This window comes from Diospyros lotus, chromosome 9 (assembly GCF_014633365.1).
Source record: "Diospyros lotus cultivar Yz01 chromosome 9, ASM1463336v1, whole genome shotgun sequence".
NCBI lineage: Eukaryota > Viridiplantae > Streptophyta > Magnoliopsida > Ericales > Ebenaceae > Diospyros > Diospyros lotus.
The window spans coordinates 25,954,959-25,975,260 of NC_068346.1; the positions used below are offsets into that span (position 1 = coordinate 25,954,959).

Consider the following 20,302-nt stretch of genomic DNA (forward strand, 5'->3'; position numbering starts at 1 on the left):
GATACATGGTGCAAAGACATGTAGCCGGACCCTTTGAGTGAGGGTGCACGGGTCTTCAGGTGTCCCCAAGTTAAACTCGGAGAGCCAAAAGAAGCCCCCCCCCCCCCCCCCCCCGAAGACTGGTCTTCAAAGGAAGGAGACCCTGAAGAGGGCAAGCTAGGTTATTAGAGAACAACTTGGGTTAGGCTTGTGGGAGAAGGGTTTCCCAAAGGCCTTCAGGAGGTGAGTCAATCGAAAGGCTACTAAAGAGTATAGGCTGAGCCTTTAAGGAGGCGATCCCTAAATGACCCTTGTCTAGGTCTTTGGGAGGGGCAAGTCCCTGAAGACCCTTTTAAGCGGTCATCCTCCCAAGTAGGTACACCACCTTCGATGGAGCTGCCCTTTCGAAGGCTATATTACAGCAAGTCCTTTTTGGGCCAGCAACTAAGTCCACCTTAGACAACTTCCTCTCTTTCCAGATCTGGCGGATAGGGTGGGAATGCCAAGAGATACCCTTTGCTCTTCCAACTACTTGTTGAGTTTTCACAAAACAAACAAATGTTAATTGTTGTAGTCCGGCAATAACAGAATGATCTACATACATATGGCAAAATGGTCGACTATTTTGGCAATTAGCATGTTATACAAACAATCATGCAATACAATAAAAAATGGTCCACTATTCTAGCAAAACTGTTAACCGATTTTGGCCTTTAAAACTGTTGACCATTTTAGTCTTTTGGAAAAGGGTAATGTTATTCGGCCCATCACAATGCCATCCGAAGTGCCACCCAAGAGTAATCGCGATATTTTAATGCAAAATATCGCGATATTTTCAATTATTATAGGATAGCAAATTTTAAATTCCTTTCTCTCTGCGTGACCTTCCTTCCTCTCATTCTAGCCTTCTCTCTCTCTCACTCTCCCATGCTCCCCTTCGAGTAGGCTCGTTCCTCCCTCTCATTCAAGCCATCTCTCTCTCTTTCTCTCCTACGCGTCAGACCGAGCCTCCAGCTCGTTTTGGCCATCTCTTTCTCCCCAGCCTCGTGCAATAGCGTCTTCGGCATCCCTTGGGCTCATTCTAGCCCTGATCTACAAGGAGGTAAGTCTTTAGTTTTATCAACAAATATATATACGTGTTATTGGGTTTGGCCGAATCTTTAAGCTTAGATCTACGGAGTTTTTGCCGTTGGATCTTGTTGGTTTTTGAGTATGTTGGTCCATGGGGATAGGGGTGTTGGGTGGTTGCCTCTGATTGCTGGAAACCACCGGCTACAGGTGGCCAGTTGTGGATAACAGTGTTTTTCTAAGTTTGACCAAAAATTAAAAATCAAATCTATTAAAATCTAACCGTTAAATCTATCCCATTTTTTTTGTATGTTAACTCTCTTAACTTGGTGTTTCTAATGGTAGGTTCTGATCGTTGGAAACTTCTGCCAGTGGTGGTTGCCGGCAGCGTTGGTGGCGACAGTTGTGACTTTCGTTTGTATATGCATACATATATTTATATATTTTCTTTTTTCTCTTTTGTAATTATTTTAATTTATATTGTAAATGTTGATATTTAATTATGAATTTGTATTGAAGATGTTGAATTTAATATTGAATTTGAATTGAGTTTGTTATTTTTGAATATTGTGAAGGTTAAAATTAAATTGAATTGGTTGAAATTTAAATATTAATAAATTGAATTGGTTTAAATTTTAAAATAAATTTATATTAATGTGAAAGTTGCTTATATTACGATGAAAACGATTTTTGTGTAGGTGATGTAATAATTACATAGTAAATTAATATTTAAAATATATCATATACTTTATTAAAAAAAATTGATTTTTTTACTTGTAAAAATAAAAAGCCACACCTCATCCATATACAGATTCACCCATCAAGACGTGGATTCATCTTTTTTTTTTTAAGTAATTTCTTAATTCACTTACTTTAAACCAAAGAAAATGTTTTTAATTAATTTTTTTTATTTACCAAAACACAAAGTATTTGTAAGGAGTAAACGAACTGTTACTCTACCATCAAAGTGGAGAATGAATTAGTAGGTTTGTTATTTATTTAAAAAGTTTTTTTTTCTTTTTTCTTTTTTCTTTTTTATGATTTAGTAATATTCTAACTATGTATATGTATATATAATTTATGAAATCTTAATACTAAATAAAATTTTTAAAAGAATAAAAATTTTAGTCAGGAGAGATACATAATTTGGTAAATTAAAGTAGAGCTAAGCCTAGATGAACAAATTTTTGGACAAGCCTTTGATATCCCTCATCGTGTTTCTCCATTTAATTAAAAAAAAATTAAGAGAATACAACTCAATCTTTATGTATCACATGAAATTATTTAATTATTATTAAAATTTTATTTAATATAAATTTAATATATATATATACATTATTAAATACCTAAATTTAAATAAAATTAACAGCTACTTACCATTCAATTCTTAAATAAACTTAATAATTTTAACTCAAAGATTCTCAAAATAAATACAAACTAATTTAATTTATTAACATTTAAATTTCAACTAATTCAATTTAATTTTAACCTTCACAATATTAAAAGATAACAAATTCAATATTAACTTCAACATCTTCAATACAAATTCATAATTAAATATCAACATTTACAATATAAATGAAAATCATTACAAAAGAAAATATATAAATATGTGTATGTATATATGGACGGAAGTCACAAGCGCCGCCACCAACGCTGTCGACGACCATCACCGGCCAAAGCTTCCAACGATTAGAGCCTACCATTAGAAACACCAAGTTAAGAGAGTTAACATACAAAAAAATGGGACAGATTTAACAATTAGATTTTAGTAGATCTGATTTTTAATTTTCGGTCAAACTTTAAAAAACATTGCCAGCCACCGTAAGTGGTGGTTTCCAGCGATCAGAGGCAACCACCCGACACCCCTATCCCCATCGACCAACATACCCAAAAACCAATAAGATCCAACGGTGAAAACTCTGTAGATCTAAGCTTAAAGATTCAGCCAAACCCGATAACACGTATATACTTACTGCCAGTCGCTACCGGCCACCGTGGCCGATGGTTTTCGGTAATTAGAGGTAACCACCCATCGACCAACATACTCAAAAACCAACAAGATCCAATGGCAAAAACTTCGTAGATCTAAACTTAAAGATTCGGCCAAACCCAAATACATTTAAAAGACTTACCTCATTCCAGATCGAGACCAATATATACGGGCTATGGGAAAGAGAAAGAGAGAGGGCCAGAGCTACTGCAATGGGGGAAGCTCAGTCGCATGGGTGGGAAAGAGAGAGAATGAGAGAGAAAGAGAGGGGGGAAAGAAGTATGAACAGATAGGAAGAAGCACGGGAGAGAGTGAGAGAGAGAAAGGTGAGTTGAGTGTTTATATATATTGAGGGTATATCTATAATTATAATAGTGGCTAAATTTGTAATTTTCTCTTGGGTGGCACTTTGGGTGGCATTGTGATAGGCCGAATAGCATTACTCTTTAGAAAGACAATTGCCTTGCTACATTAACAAGCCGACAGATTTTGAGAATATAAGAAAAATGGTTGACTAAACCAAGAAAACGGTTAAAAAAAATTCACCCTACACACAACCTAGAGCCCGAAAACTTGCAAAACTTTGACACATACACACTTGCATATGCATTAAACACCAAGTTGAGGCTTTGATAGCACTGAATTCATCCTAGCATGTCTATTAGATGTCTCACTATTTTACCCAACCATTAATATTGCTTTAAGCTTCAATGCCTTACCATCCCCAAGTAGTGTTCCTACCTCTGCTTACCAATGTGCCCTCTTTTGTGACTCTATATGACACTAGTTGGCTAACGACAAAGCATGGATTCCTATCCATTCAAAACATCTTGAACAAGTGTGGAAACAATGCCATCTTGTTCAATCATAGGAAATTAATTCAAAGCATTATATCATAATCAATAATGGGTGTTGCCTTCAAGTTCATAAACCTTGTCTAAGGCCCTAACAACAAGTCTTAGATTAGTTCTTTACCAATAATTCTTCTTGGACAACATGGGAGGCCTTTAAGAGATATGGTATGATATGATACTATGTCATGCAATTTTCATCTTTGATGTTGTAGATCAAAGATATGGTAGAAGAGAACAAGCTCCAAATTTCCATGTTCAATCTATAGCTATAAGTTTAAGTAAAATTGCAATAAAAAATGGATGGTTTAAAGGAAATGGATGGCCTGTTGGATTTTGGGTTCTCAAAGGCTCATAAAGGTGAGTCAAGTATGCCTAAAGATAAAGGCAATAAGCAAAAGAACAAGGGACACTCCAATGATTATGGGGAAGATCGACACCAGTGGAAGGACGAGTAAATGGATAATTGTTTCATATGTGGCGAATCACATAGGGTAAGGGATTTCCCAAAGAGAGAAAGGCTCAATGCCTTGGTTATAATGAACGAGAACAACGAGAATTAGTTTAAAGCAAAAACATCAGTTAGATTTAGTCCTTTACAACTTCTTAATACTTTGCAAAAGGTGCTAACTAAAAAAGTAATGCATGAATTGATATATATCACAGTGATACCAATTAGATGTAGTGTTGGGCATTGGTGGACTCAAGAGCTTGACTAAGCATTATCACACAACAATTTATTAATAATCTAGGGTTTGTTTTGGAGGATTGCCAACGCAACATCCCAAAAGGTTTGGGGGAAAGGCATGGGGATTAAGATCAATATTGAGCATTGGATGAAAGAATGCGCTACTTAGCGGTATGAGCAAGAACACAAGTTGATTTTCAAAACTTTTTCAAAAAACCAAAACAAATGTAGCATAAACGGATTAGTTCTTGCAAGACACAGATGAATACAACCACATGCATATACAAAAACATCAAATGGAAATAAAAAATGGTAACATTTGCCTCCTCCGATAACATTATTACCGGTTGATGCTACAATTGCAGTTCAAACCCAAACTATTTGACCATCTCTCAATCTCCTGCAAACACTTCACATATTGCTCTCAAACTAGCTCCCATGAACCCTTCATGAGTTGCTCCCAAACTGCCATCCATGATCCACCATTGGCTCATCTAGATCTATAACTTGGCTAACCAAGCCACCCCTACAACCACAAGTGCAGGGGACCAAGTTAGTCCATCAGAGGGTAGCCACTGGAACCATTTGTTTGACCTTAGTGCTAACTAGTCTCGACCGAAGGTAACGCACAACTCTCGTTCGATTCTCAACAAGACAGTAACCATCTCATAGTCGTGGGTTCAAAGGGAAAAAGAATATGGGAGCAAGAGAGGAAGAAAGTGGCTAGAGAAAGGAGGAAAAAGAATAAGACAACAAGCAAGAATAATTAAGAGAGCATGCTATAGATTGGTCAAATGCCACCCATGAAGGAGAAACCCTTTTCTCCATTTTGTTCTCCTATCCCAATTGTCTCTCCCTCTCTCTCTCTCTCTCTCCATAAATGCTTTTGAGGACTCAATAAATGAAGACGACAGAGCAATAAATGCTACGTTGTCGAAAGCAACAGAAGAATGGCACGGGAGAGAAATTCGCCCAAAGAAACATTCTAATGAATGGTTGACAATTTCATCAAATATGTCTCAAACTAGTCAATTAATTGAAACAAACTATCAATTGTTTTTGTTCTTCCATCCGAAGTTTGAGCACTGAAACGATCAACCATTTGAGGCAACTAGTCAATCGTTTCAGTCAAACGGTCGACAATTCCAATAAGATGGTTAACGTTTTTCTTACTCCCTTCGTAACTTTCAACTAATTGCATCAAGCTAGCTACTAACTCTTAATAGCCCTTCCATTAAATCTTAATGGAACCAGACCACCCATTAACTCTTAATGGCATGCTCATTAACCTTTAATGATATATATTAACTCATAATAATCTCCCATTATTAACTCTTAACAATCCTTTGATTCCTTTGTTAACTCCTTAACAACATCCATCATCATTAACTCCTTAATGATGATTAAGAACACATTGATAGCTATACATCACTAATCTAATGTTATGCCCACCATTGGTTGTGACCTTCTAGGTTCACCACTAAGTAGCAATCAAGGGTCGTCAAACTCTTGGATGTCAATCAAATAATTTAAGCTACTATAAGAATCTCTCCATCTCCTTAAAACACCCCCAAGGGTCTTAAGTGACAACTAGAATGAAGTTAGAACGATCCTATCAACAATGAAGTCGATACCTCAAATAAACCTATTTAGGCTTTTGATTACCGTGCACTATAATCCTTCTACTAATTAATATCCTGGCCGAGTGAGAGCTATGGACTACCTAAACTCACTGAACTTAGTAATTATGTTAAGATACAATTTTGGGTGATTGAGACTACACATTGAAACTCCTTCCAACATCAAAAACTCATTTTCGATCGTGTGTTCCTTGGCCAAGGACTTCTACAATTACCAACCAACTGAGATCGCATAGGATGTTCCAATGGATCCCATCAACAATCACATGCCTCCATACACCATTGCACAGAGACCACACAGAGAGCATTCCCATCTCTCACACCGGATGGTTTTGCTCAACGACGAATTTTTGACACTAACATACGAGATAACCATGTTGCCTCCAATCTAAGGACTAGATACACAATCGAAAACCAGTAATAGATCATTAATCCTCTCAGTCGTGTGGTCTATTACATGTGTCACATTCAAAGATGTTCAACCAATGCCTACCCACATGTTTATTATCTATATCTCATGCAATATGACATGTGACTCACTATCCTTTATTATTAGTATCTCATACTAATCAAAGACAATAGCCCATGTGCTAGTCCATTAGTCCCTTTCAGAGAAATCTTAGGACTAGAAATCAATTTAAGAAATCTTGTGTTATAGAACTTTGTCACATATTTTTAATAACTTAAGAATAAGATCATAAGGATATCTAGGGACTCATTCACATACAATTAGATAGGTGTGAATGAAGATATGACCATTTTAATAACATGTAAGATTATCATTAGGCTTGGCCCACACACTAAATGTCATCTAAATCTAGTATTAGAGCACTAATACTAACATTGGACAAGGTTTATGGACTTGAAGGTAGTTCCATTAATGATTATGATATGCTGCTTGGAATTTTATTTGAGGGCATTAGATCGTTCAAGTACGGGAGATTTGTAAGATCTTTGAGATGCTCATGACTAAGCACCTTGTGCTTATATTAATGGAAAACCCATGTATGGCCGCATGTAGAATTTTAAAATTTTATGCACATCAGATGTGCACAATAGAATATATTCATACACGCCATACATGCAGTTTGGATATTTAAGTAAAACACATATTCATCATATGAATATAAATACACACATACCTGCAGCCTAATGTAAGGTTGGTATAGAAACTATTTCTTTAGTGAGACTATTCCACCTAACGATGTGGTTGTCTAGTCAATCCACACCTAGTATGTTGTTCGGTACTATTATGTTTTCCTTTTCCCGAGCTAGACACAAGGATTGTTGTATCAGTCGTACCCACATCTCAAATCTCCGCGTGCAACTATTACACGTATTAAATTTTTGGCAATAACATAAATTACAGAAGCAGAAGACGTGCAAGTAGTAAAAGTCTCTACTTCTAGAATTTATTTCCTCCAAATTTGACAATCGCCTCACCCACGCCCCTTTTCAATAAGCCAACATGTGGCACCCAATTGGAGTGGCAACTAGGTGATTGAAAGTCGACTTACCTTGGAGAAAATCAACTTTTGCCGCCCCCAAAGTTGAATTTTGCCATAGGAAAGTCGACTCTCCAAGCCAGCAAGTCAACATTTGACTCTCCAATCCCTAAGACGCTTTGGGCACAAGATGTTGTTACTAGATGCGACATTATATGGTGTGTGACTTTTTAGGTTCACTACCCGTTAGTAATCAAATAACATTGAAACCTCTTTCCCTTTGACCTATTATCAGAATCTCTGATAATATAGGTGATAGTTCCTGAATAGAGCCTCGCTATGGTTTATGACAATATAGGTGATAGTGAAGTCTCACTTCAAGTGAACCTATTACAGTTAATAATTATCGTGTGTTATAATCCTTTCATCACCTAATGTCCTAATTCGGCGAGAGTCATGGAGTGATAAACTCAAAAACTTAGAAACTATGTGTCTGACCTCGTCAATGTGACTAGATGATCCCTCGAAAAACTCCTTTCCTGATATTCAATAAGCCTTGGCCAGGAACTGTTCTATCACACTAGCAGTAAATCACATAGGTTGTTCACCGCATCAATTATCAATGAGGGCGACAGATCCTATTCTCAACACATGTCTCCATATATCAACAATACGGAACCACATAGATAAACCTCTCCACCTCCTGATTGGATGGTTCGGCTCATTAGCAAATCCTGCACACTAATATACAAAACAACCATGCCGGTTCAAGTCCAAGGATCAGCACACCATTGCAACCTAACGACGAGACCATTATCCACCATGCCATGTGGTCTATCATCGACATCACATTTGACTAGTTATTCCCTAACAACCACCCACATGTCTATTAACAACATCTCATGTCACGTGGCGTGTGACACACCACCCTCCCATCAGTATCTCATATTGAATGTGGCAGTAACCCCTATGCTAGTCCATACTCAACTAATCGGAGTCCCCATCCAAAGAATCTAAGGACTATGAATAGTTTAAGACATCTTGATACCCGATAATCCTGTCACACAGTCTCAACACCTTGAAAATAAGATTCTCAAATAGAATATCTAGTGACTCATTCATGTGTTAAACTATAAAGCTCATGAGTGATGAAAACTTGTCTTTTATAAATATATACAAAGATACAATGAATGTAACCAGTTACACGCCTGCTAGATGTCATCCAAATCTAGCATTAGGGCACATACACTAACACATGTAACATGTGGGGTCATGCAACTACAAAATTATGCAACTGATGTGCATGATATGATGATGTCATGCATTGTCAAGGTGCAATAATGACCTAAATTAATGACATAGGCAGATTTAGGAAAGTTAGCAAATACAAGGTTAGATAGACAAGGACAATACCATGCACCAAGCAAGGCATGGAAAGCACAAAAGGGTCAACCACAATAAGGTCATATGTCAAGTAAGGCAACATGACACTAGCATGCATTAACGTTATGCGATCTCATTCAACTAGTATATGAAGGCAAGTGTTTGCCAACAAATGGGTTCACTATGAATTAACTTCATTGCCATTTAGGTTATCATGATATGTTGCTACATGTCACTCAGGATCGTTAGGATGTTTTGAGAAGATAGAAAGATTCTCAAAATAGATCAATGAGTTCAATTGACATCAAAGGAGTTTGATGTTTCCTAATCACTACTTGGCAATAAACCTAGAAACTTGCACACCCAAAAGCAAAGCAATTGAAATGAGAACCATGTAGCTTAGATTATGATCTCAATGCCATTAAGAGTTAATAAAAGGTCTTATTGTTGCTAAAAGTTAAAGACAATTTTGTATATAATAAAGAAAAGGCCATGTAACATTGAATACCAAACTGTCAACTCCTTTCATGATCGGTTGACAGTTTTTCAAAAGTTGAAAAGTGTTGACAATTTTTGTTCAGTAGATAGTGCGGGGAAGTTTTGGGAGTCAATGGATTGTCCACTAACACCCATGCCACCTATCAACTCTAGATGTTGTATGGTTTTGTAGTGGAAAACCACTTATTACTCTTCCATTAAGCATATAAAAGGAGAGATTAAAACATTAAGAAAGAGTTGGAAATTGTTGAATTTTTCTATAGAATTCCTTCTCATTCTCAACATCTTTTTCCTTTTTGTTCTTCTTCTCTCAATATGCTCAAGGAGTCGAGCTAGGTTTTGAAACCAAGGACAACTATAAGCCAGCACAATTCTTGTGGCTTTCAACTAGAACAAAAGGAAGTACCAAAGAGTCTTGGAAGCTTGCTTGGTGTGGACCAACTAGGCCCTTCACATTTAAGGAGGAAAGAGGTTAATTTGTGTAATTTTTTCTACTTTATTCTTTGAATCTTTAGAAAGGTATTTTACTAAATTGTTCAGTTTTACACTCAATTAATATTGCACATTGCTTAAACACCCAACATTCGTGTGGTTTAGGGTTTAAGGTTTAGTTGTCTAATTATCTCATTTACAAGGCCTAGTTATTGAAAATCAAAAGAGAAGTAAAACACGAAATCATAATCACAAAGAAAATTCTAAAAGCAAAATTCAAACCAAGAAAGAATGTTGAATGTTATTAGTGTCATAAGAAAGACTAAATAAAGAAAGACCTTTTCAAGTGAAAAAGCTCTTAAAAAAAAAAAAAGGCAACAAGAATATAGAAACAGTGAGAAAAAGATAGTTGCGACTACTTTTGAAGAGGTTATTATTATTAGTAACGAGAACCTAGTTAGTTTCTCATGTCATCAATCTGATTGAATCATTGATGATGATGCATCCATCCACATTACTTTGAGGATGAAATACTTCTCATCTTATTAAGAAGGTGGTTTTATCATTGTCAGAATTGGAAATGATGGTGTTTCCAAAATTGCGAGCATGGGAGATATTTACTTTAAAGACTAAACACAAGTTGTAGGTTAGTGCTTAAAGATGTCAAATATGTACCAGATTTTGGGCTAAATTTAATTTCTGCTAGCAAGTTTGATGATCAGGGAGATAGAAACATCTTTGGTGAAGGGAAGCGAAAAATTCTTCAATGTTCTCTTGTTGTGGCTAAAGGTCAAAAGTAGAATTCATGCTATTTGATGTAATCAAAATTGTATAGTGAGAGAGTGAATGCTTTAAACTGTAATCAAATAACAGAGTTATGGCGTAGAAAACTTAAGACATATGAGTCAAAAAGGTTTTCTAGTCAAGAAGTATCTGTTTTCGGGTACAAAAGGTGTTGGATTGAAGCACTGTAAGCACTGTTTGTAAGTGATAGGTCAGACTTAATTTTAAGAATGAGCTTTTCTTTAAAAAAATATGCATACTATAGATTTAGTGCATTCTAATGTGTGATCCTATGACAACTAAGACAATTAATGGTGTATTGTACTTTATCAAATTTATTAATGATTTCTCTAGAAAGATTTGGACATATGTAGTAAAATCTAAAGATCAAGTATTATATGTGTTTGAAACATTTTAGGTCAATGTTGAATGATATATAAGTAAAAAATCGAAATATATCTGAATAGATAACGGAGGCTGAGTACATGAGATTATTTATTGACTATTGCAAAAGTTAAGGTATAAAGCATCAAATGATTTCTCCAAAAACTTTCCAAGAAAATTGCATGGTAGAAAGGATGAATCATACCATAGTAGAAAAAATGAGATATATGTTTTCACGTGAGAAGTTGTCACAAAAACCTTTCGAGGCAAGATAATGAGGACAATGAATCTGATCAATCTTTCACCTTAAGCTCCTTTGAATACTAATATTCTAGAAAATATATGGTTAGGAAAGATTCCTATAGTCACTTGAATATATTTGGATGAGCTTTTTACGTGCACATACCAAGATGAGAGATTAAAAGTTGACTTTTAAGTCAAAGTAGTGTAATTTTCTTAGTTATGTTCACCATGATTTTAACTACAAATTCTAGAGTTCACTTATCAAAAAATTGATAAAGATAGATGCTATGAGGGTCAAACTATTAAAGATATTGAATAGAAGCAAAAATCTAAAGATTATTGAGGGTTAAACTATTAAAGATACCAAACAAAAGTAGAAATTTAAAGATTATATACGTCTGTGAAAAATTATTCAAATAATTGTTTTTAATTAGTAATGAGGTTCAATATTAGGAGTGATCATATAGGTGATAATAGGAGGTAATGAAACTAAGTTTGAAAGTCGAGCACCTAATTTAAAGCAACAACACAGTCTGATATAAAATTGCTGTATTTTTTAAATATTTAAATTTTTAATTTTTTAAAAAAAAACTCTGATAAAAGAGGTGCTCTACTTTTAAAGCATAGATGTTTCTTCAAAGAAAAACAAGTTTTTAAGCAAAAACAAGGGACATGATTTACTTTTATAACCATTATCTCTTCACAATGTCATTTTTCAAAATATCTATTTAGTATCTTATTATTTTTTAATTATTATATAAATTTACAACCCAATAATAAAATATTAACTAAATAATTATAATTTATTTTTAGTATTAATAGGTATAGCACCCGCACTTATTTACTAAACATTACTTTATCACCATTACTTTTACATCACAACACACTAAAGCACAACACAACAATAGAAAACTGATTTTTGTACATCAAATTTGCGCACTCAAGAAATTATGAACGTTTCTTTATAAGAATTAATAGTTTTGAAAAATTTGTTCATAAATTTAGAAAGAATGTCACTAATTTCTTAAATATATAAGAGAGGAAAGAATTTGTTTCCAAATCTTGTATAAAAATCCTCTTTATACACTCGTGGACAAGTGGCGGCTACTCGAAGGAAGGTTGCATGGGGGTGGTGAAGAAAAGACGTAAAGACATAGACCCCCCCAAAAAATTCACTATTTCTATTGTGTCTTCAGGAATCAGCAATTTCCAATCCAAATAATGAGATAATACAACAATCCCATTTCTCACACGGACAAAAGATGTGCGTGAAAATTGAGTTTTCTGCTTCTGTACAAACATTACAGCCAGTGAACAAAGCAACACAACACAAACTGGATGGGTGGTCAGACATGACGACCATGTTGCTACAAGTAGAGATTACTGCATTCAGGGAAGGCATTCAGGAATTTGGAGACGACATCTTGTGGCAATAATGACTGCGCTGCAAGGTGAAGAAGCATCTCCCGGTGTCGCTTCACCAGTGAAACTACAGCATCCTCTGGATCCACCTCTTCTAAACCACCTAATAAGCCACCGTTGAAACAAGGAACTCAGCACACAAAAAACTTGCCTTTGCAATGTCCAACATGCAGTTTTGAGCTCGGGAGAGCAGAGAGAGAAGTCAAAAATATATCAGTTTTTGAGCATGCTTCAAGAATTCCGTAAGCATGTTTAGCTGCCTCCCGATATGACTAGTACAAATACTTTGGGTTGTGCTAGTAAAAGGTCACAGAGCATTTAAAAGCATGTTCAATAATCCAACTCCAAAACTAGGTGGTTTTTAGCAAAACATCTCCCTTCTAGCTGTGGCTATAACAAAAACTAGGCAAGTGAACACCAATGGCATAACAATCATGGTTTTGTTATTATTCAGAAAAACAGCAAGTTGAAAAACATGCTATGATTTTGTTAAGCAAAAACATAAAAATAGAACAAGAAAACTCCAGGAGAATTATACTTCCCCAGAGAAAAGGTTGAATACTTCCTAGTTAATTAATTCAGTTTCCTAATCTGGTAATCTCAAGGACACGGAATCCAGCAGGGATAACTTTCACAAAGAATGAATGAATGAACGAACTTTAAGTGACTTACCCAATTCAAGTTCATCATCTTGACTTTCCACATCAGCTTCTTCCAGCATGGTCCCATTCTCCAAGGCAATAGCTGCCTTAGCATACCGGTCAAGGAATTCTTCTTCAGTTTCTTCATATTCATCATCATCTGAGTCCTAAGAAAAATAAAGAAAAAAGGAAAATCTGTCACCACTCTCTTGATGCAGGCAAGGTTGATTAGACATTGGGCATGGAAGATCAGCTTGACCACCAATATTCAAATTTTAGATTAAATTTCCAATGTCACTTCCAGTTATGATTCAATGTAAAGTCAGCCCTCAAACAAACATTTGCAAGGCCTCACCAAACACCCCATTCCCCAAGAAAAATAAGCGCAAAGAGGGAAAAAATAACAGATACAGGTACTAAAAAAGTTAAAAGGCCAAACCTCATCATCGTCGTCGTCGTCGTCGCCTTCAGTATCTTCTTCACCAGCATCCTGATCATCTCCGCTCTCATCATCATCATCTCCCTCTCCCTGAGTTTCTTTCAATCTTACAGAAGCCGCCAACAGAGAAGTCAAGCATTTTTCTAGCAAACCAGCTTTGCGATTTTCTAGTGTCAACAGCCTCTCAACAATTTTTGCTAATGTCATCACTGAAACTCAAAAAACAAAACTAACCATATCTTGAATCAATCAAATAAAAATACATCAAGGTCATAGTTTTTTAGTGCTCAAGGTCATAGTTTATTAGTGCATGAAACTCTCTGCTCTGCAAGGGTCATTTTTGTATGTAGCCTTACCTTTGCTTGCAAAGAGGCTCTTTCCCCAATTCGAACCCGTGATGTTCTAGTCACAAAGGAACAACCTTATCATTGCTACCAAGGCTTGCCCTCAAACGAAAACTACATTGATCAAACTATGCACTTTGCATTCTGGAAAAGAACTATAATGTTTATCTAAGGTTAATAAGAGCTACAAGGAAATTTACTAACCACTTAACTTAATCTCTGCCTCTGATGAGAGAGTATATTCAAATGTGCTGAAGGTGATTAAACTGAGAGAAGATGCCCAAACTGCAAAGCCTTCATGCTCATCCTTCTCCAAAATCTTCTCCACGACGTCAGGATAACATAAATAACATGATGAAACAGCAAGCAACAAAGGTGTCCACAGTGAACACGGCTTGCTTCTAACATTTCTGAAACGAGAAAAAGCTGCATGGGTGAAAGCAATCACCAATGACTGCTTAACACCTTCTGCATCAAAGGTATAATTTGGCAAATGTAACACTATATGTGCACATGAGGAAGCTCTCCATGTTGCAGATGAGTACTGTGAAAAGGCATCAGTAATGAAAGCACCAATTCCTTCTATAGTAGAGCGTCTACGCACAGGTGGAGCTGGAGGAGGTGGCATTTCTGCCATAAAAAAGTTCTGCAGCAAATATCTCTGGTGGAGACTGATGATATCCTTAATACAATTGAAGATAGACAGATCCTCTGTTTCTTCCCAGGCATTCCAGCTTGCTATAAGATCAGCCCAAACCAGTGCTAATTCTGAAACCTTAAGCATTAAAACCTCATTGCTTGAAGTAACAGATTGTATGATAAACCTGAGACATGCAGATGAATCCTCTATGCATGACGGAGAGGGCAACAAAGAAGCAGTCTCTTCTTCCTGGTCATACACATTCCAGGGATAAAGGCATGAATATATGAAGCTCAGAAAGTAGCAACAGGATATAATCTAACCCCAGAAAAAGGTAATTCATTAAAAAAACAACCACATTTTATCATAGGAAAAATCCTTCTAAGGTTAGGTTTTGACCATCGTGGTTACATCTGGGTTTGGCTGGCTGACACATAATCAGAGCCTTGTTGCCATTCGCTCATCCCCTCCCAACTCAAAGGAAAAACCCACTGGTAAAATACCCAAACTTATCTACATAGTCATGAAGTTTCTGGTCATTTTGGTCCCCATTCTGCAATGATTGCCTCAATCACTCTAGAAATAGTAAAGTCAGAAGAAGGTTGAAAAAAGAATGCTACCAGTAAATTAATATATAAGGTTAGCAATGTATTTTGGGCCCACTCTGCAAAATTTCACTACACAAATGCAGTAAGTCAGCAGAAAGTTGAGTAAATAATGCTACCCATACAGTCATATCAACATGCTATATGTGTGTACGTGTGTGTATAAGATAGCAACAGATACATGCATGCTCCCACAGACACATGGAGCAGGAGGTAGAGATGAGAACTATAGAGAAGACAGTGCAGGGCAATCACTTTTGCTTCACAGACTGCTGAGGGCACCATGGGAAGAATGAAGAAAGAGATTTAGAAATGAAGAAACAATATTCCCAAAAGTGTTCTCTAAGAAATTGAAAACCAATATACCAAAAAAAAAAATGAAAACTGAAAAAAGGAGTTCAGAGAAAATGTGCTTGACATGTCAAAGAACATGTTTTCAAAGAAAAGACATGATGTAAAAGGATAGCAATTTCTTGACAGTTCTATATTTGATTAAAGATGAAAGCTTGACCTATTCTTTGAGGACAACTTTGCTATAGACATCATTCACTTTGTCATGCAATCAAATTTCAAAAGCCAAAGACCTGATAACACCTACAACAACGGCACTGTGAAGTAAACCAAATAGCCACAGCAAATAAGCATGTTCCAGAACCCAATATTCGAAAAGAAAACTGAAAATATAACCCTGAAACTCCGATCGGAACTTCCAATCAGCATAATTTTAATTGATTGTGCAAGTTTAAAGAACCTATTAATTCCCAAGACAATGATAAAAGCCTAAAGCAGGAGTTGAATTCTTCTTTTTTTAATCCGACAAATAAGAAGGATATTATGTTTTATTTCAAAATATACAAACTTGAGATACCTCATGTTCAGCTGTTCAGTTTAAGAACTAACATAGAAAACAAAATGTGGGGGTGTAGCTTGCTAAGTTGGTAAAGCAAAGTGTAAAATATGGTTGTTTTATTGAACTTTCCCTCAGTGATTTAATCGTCCATCAAAAATAAGGATCTGTAGAAACATAAATAAAGCAAACTCTAGTGACATATTGTCCATAAAAGCTAAGATAAATCTTGTTTATCGACTAACCAGTTGCTGTGCAGCTCCAAGCCAAGCCTGTTGCAGGAGACCTGACAAAGCTCTAGCAATCACAGCACGACCAGATACCCACACCTCACTAGATGCACTTTGTTCACCTTCTTCGGGCATAGAATCTTCCCAGCACTGAGCCATTACTGCTAATGCTGAAAAGCCACGTTCAACTATCTGTCATAAACCAGCATCATTTTATTGTTAAAGGATTGTTCTTTATTTAATGATCACTTTTTAAGGGAAATTCTGGAACTTCTGAACCATATGGAAATCACACACAAACAGTAAGTTTGAAAACCATGAATTTGCCACTGCTTAGTTTTGTTTCTGTAGTTGCCAACAGAAGTAAGGATACATGAAATGCAGAATATCAGAAAACTAAACAAGGTAATTCTTGTGTTACATTATAAACAATGTAAGGTTTGGCTACAACCAATGCAGAACCACATTCATGGTCAGAATCCACCATTTGATCTTTGTAACATACAGAAGATCAAATGATACAAAACCAACCACGTGAATCATCAAGCAGTCCATCCATGAGACCTTCAGAAGATAAGAAAAAAGCAACAGATTTTAAGAAATGACGTAATCCATTTGTCTCCATGTTGATTGGGAGAAACTCTCACCAAAATTTTTAACCAAACAACGCAATTTTCCGTGTTTACCATATTGCTTTCGGTGGCACCTAGAAAGTGCAACATTGATAATTGCATGGTATTTTGGGGGGGTTGAGAGAGAGAGAGAGAGAATCTGAATACATACTTGAGGCCATGGCTCCGTATAACGAGGAATGCTCTTTGAGATTGTACCAACTAATGACAAAAGAATATTTGGGGTATGAAGTGTAACATGTTCATTCCCAGCCTCAAACAAAGTACTAAGAAGCTGAAACAAAATGGAGGCCTCTTCACATTCATCAGCAATCCTACCAACCACAACTTGAAGAAGAGGTAGCCATTCAGGTGGCAAGTAGTCATTCTGAAACAAGTAGAGGGAAAAAGCAGATAACAAGTTAAAACATAGACTGCAGATGGGTAACAGAAATTGAGTTGTCATTTAGGCATACTGCACACGTACTTCAATTAATTCAGCAATTGCACCAACAGCAGACACACGGACAGGATAACAAGAAATATGTCCCATATCTGGCATAGTCAGCGCCGTCAGCAATGAAGAATAGACATCAGCTCTCATCTCCTAAATAGAATAATCAAGATTAACATGTAAGAACATTCAAGTCACAAAGAGAAGCAACTGCATAATGTTATTAACACTACATTTGTACAAAAGCAACAAAATAAGGAGATGGCATGAAATCTCACTTCAGGGAGGCAGGATGCAAGCTCTCCAAGAACCCAGTTTGCAGAGGCAACCAAATAAGGTGAACTTAAAGAGATCTTATACAGTGGTAATACCCGTGTACGAACAATGGTTGCAATGTACTCGGTTTTCTGCTTGCTGAGAAACTGCAAGTGAGATGATAGCTTTATAAATTCTTAGTTCTTTCACTTAATTAAATTGAATTAAAATAGGTGAGATCTTACATCTTGAAGGCTGCCATATGCCATCAGAACACCAAAGTACCTGCACCAGGTGATATGGAAAGCAGATTGAGAAAAAGATGGGGCAGGAGAGGAGGCAGGTACAGCACGTACACTTAATGGATAGAACTTCAATTTTAAGTGTTTCAGAAGCAAGTAGGATGAGTAATAAGAAATGGAAAACGACTGTCATTTACATGCTCTCAGAAAATACAATATATTATGATAATATTTATCTAATATCACTGATGGATGAAGCTGCCTCAAAAGCAACAGTATAAGGACAAGATCCACTAGGTTTGGTAAAAGGACAAGGGAAATGATACTTTTAATGAGAAGATTCCAGAACACTGTTTTCAGATCTTTTTGCCCATCCCCGATGTTTAATAGGCTCCTAAGTCATCTATTTCCAACAAGGTAGCTGATTGCTAAACATGATTCTTTCTCAGACATTAAGAAAATTACATGGTCATAATTTTTCCAAAATAAATAAGCAGTCATTTACACTGATGAAATGATGAAATATGCTGCAAGGCACACATCTGGGACAAAAAGTGCTGTAAGTGAACTCACTCATTCAGAGCCTTGGTTTCATGGGCATTAAAGCCAGATGGGATGGGGAACTTTGACAGAAATGGAAGCACTAACAACTCTCCCATCAAACTGTGATCCTTTCCTTTGCTCTTGTCACTTTTTTTACGCTTTGACGAAAGTGAAGAATTATACCTGGATCCCCCCGGGGGACCCTGCAAATTTCAAGGAAAACATACGATGAGATCTGACAATATATGGCAGGAAAAGACTGTCCATTGGAAACAACCTTTGACATTGATATAACACCAAGTAAATTTAATGCACTTTTTCTTGCTGTGAACAAATCCTCTTTCCATCCAGAAATTTCTTCCTGCAACAAAAATCAAATTAACAGAAGAAACCCAATGGAACTGGATAGTAGACAACTTTCAGTAAACCAAGATTCACTTCCATACTAGTTCTGATGGAAGATTTTTCCGCATGTACTCCTCTGGATCTTCTTCCCACTCTGTAATGTCCTACTTGGGAACAAAACAGACAATCAAAGAGAGACAATTTTCAACAATGCAGCATGTGTGACATGAAAACCAGGCCCTTAAACACTACAACAATAATCACAAGCCCTTGAATCTGTTGAAATCTAAAAAATAAGGTAATGCTAACCATTACCCTTAGGGCAATAGTTAAGATGCAGTAAATGCACATTGTTTTCACATTGAATGCATATTCAAACAATGTGCATTTATTGCACGTTGTTCTTAGTTTGAAAACAAGTTTATTAGTTGATAAAATGTTGCAAAGCACAATGCATTTACAACAACTAATAGGAGTGTTTTTGGGCTGAAAACAAGGTGCAACAAGTGCACCTTGTCTAAGATTAAGGTGGATTTACTGCACCCTATCATTACCCAAAAAATAATTCATACATACATGGAAAACAAAAATATAAGAGAAGTCTCTATACCAATAATACTTCTTGGTAACCGTACCTTCTCATTCATCACCAATGCTGGAAAGACAGCAGAGTCTAGTAAGGATGAAAAGTGGGGAGAGACTAGCCTCCATCCCTGTTCCCAGGCAGTAAATATCAGACTAAAGTAGCCCCAGTAGAGTTTTTTACGAGCTACCATAATATCCTGTAGTAGCCCAGGAACAAACTCATATGAATAACAGGCATCTAAACAAGAAAACTAATAGAACTTACAGGGCCAGACTCCAGAACGCGTGAGATCACATCAAAAGCCAAGGACACTATCCTCTCTGATAGAAAATCTAGCCTCTGCATGAACAAATTATAAGACAATTTAATATATTGAAGAAAAAGAAAACAAATACACACACATATAGAGAGAGGGGGAGGGGGGAAGAAGAGAGAGCAATGCAGCTAGAGAACCAACATAGTAAAGCATAAAATTATCAAATAAAATGGAAAACAATATGAGTGAAAGTTTTTGAATAAGTCTACATTTCTTTCTCCTTTCTAGAGACTTGCCAAAATCCATACAGAACTTACACTGATATTTGTGCTATGCTTGACTATTTTGACAACACAGTCAATAATGCTGGGCATCAACCTGAGAACAAAAGAGGCAACAAGATATCAGCATCTAATGAAGGCTATCTTATCAAACTGAAACTAACTGCATACTTG

At 36.2% G+C, this 20,302-nt stretch overlaps 1 protein-coding gene across 7 annotated transcripts in view; it reads right to left on the reverse strand.

Moving 5' to 3' along the window:
* Positions 1–12,584: 12,584 nt before the first annotated feature.
* Positions 12,585–20,302, reverse strand: part of LOC127809769 (uncharacterized) — a 29,115-nt gene continuing 21,397 nt past the window's right edge. For 4 of the 7 annotated variants that reach the window (XM_052348827.1, XM_052348828.1, XM_052348834.1 and 1 more), the window contains 15 exons: positions 20,165–20,225; positions 19,856–19,930; positions 19,641–19,718; positions 19,107–19,169; positions 18,938–19,021; positions 18,691–18,863; positions 18,121–18,160; positions 17,899–18,042; positions 17,654–17,773; positions 17,339–17,554; positions 16,571–16,747; positions 14,438–15,122; positions 13,890–14,098; positions 13,482–13,617; positions 12,585–12,912 (listed from right to left, as the gene is read on the reverse strand). In XM_052348827.1, the coding sequence (XP_052204787.1) occupies positions 12,755–12,912; positions 13,482–13,617; positions 13,890–14,098; positions 14,438–15,122; positions 16,571–16,747; positions 17,339–17,554; positions 17,654–17,773; positions 17,899–18,042; positions 18,121–18,160; positions 18,691–18,863; positions 18,938–19,021; positions 19,107–19,169; positions 19,641–19,718; positions 19,856–19,930; positions 20,165–20,225 (2,419 nt within the window). In that variant the 3' untranslated portion in view covers positions 12,585–12,754. Of the gene's footprint in view, positions 12,913–13,481; positions 13,618–13,889; positions 14,119–14,245; positions 14,292–14,437; positions 15,123–16,570; positions 16,748–17,338; positions 17,555–17,653; positions 17,774–17,898; positions 18,043–18,120; positions 18,161–18,690; positions 18,864–18,937; positions 19,022–19,106; positions 19,170–19,640; positions 19,719–19,855; positions 19,931–20,164; positions 20,226–20,302 lie in introns of those variants that run through there. The other 3 variants (XM_052348829.1, XM_052348830.1, XM_052348831.1) reach the window with 3 other exon arrangements.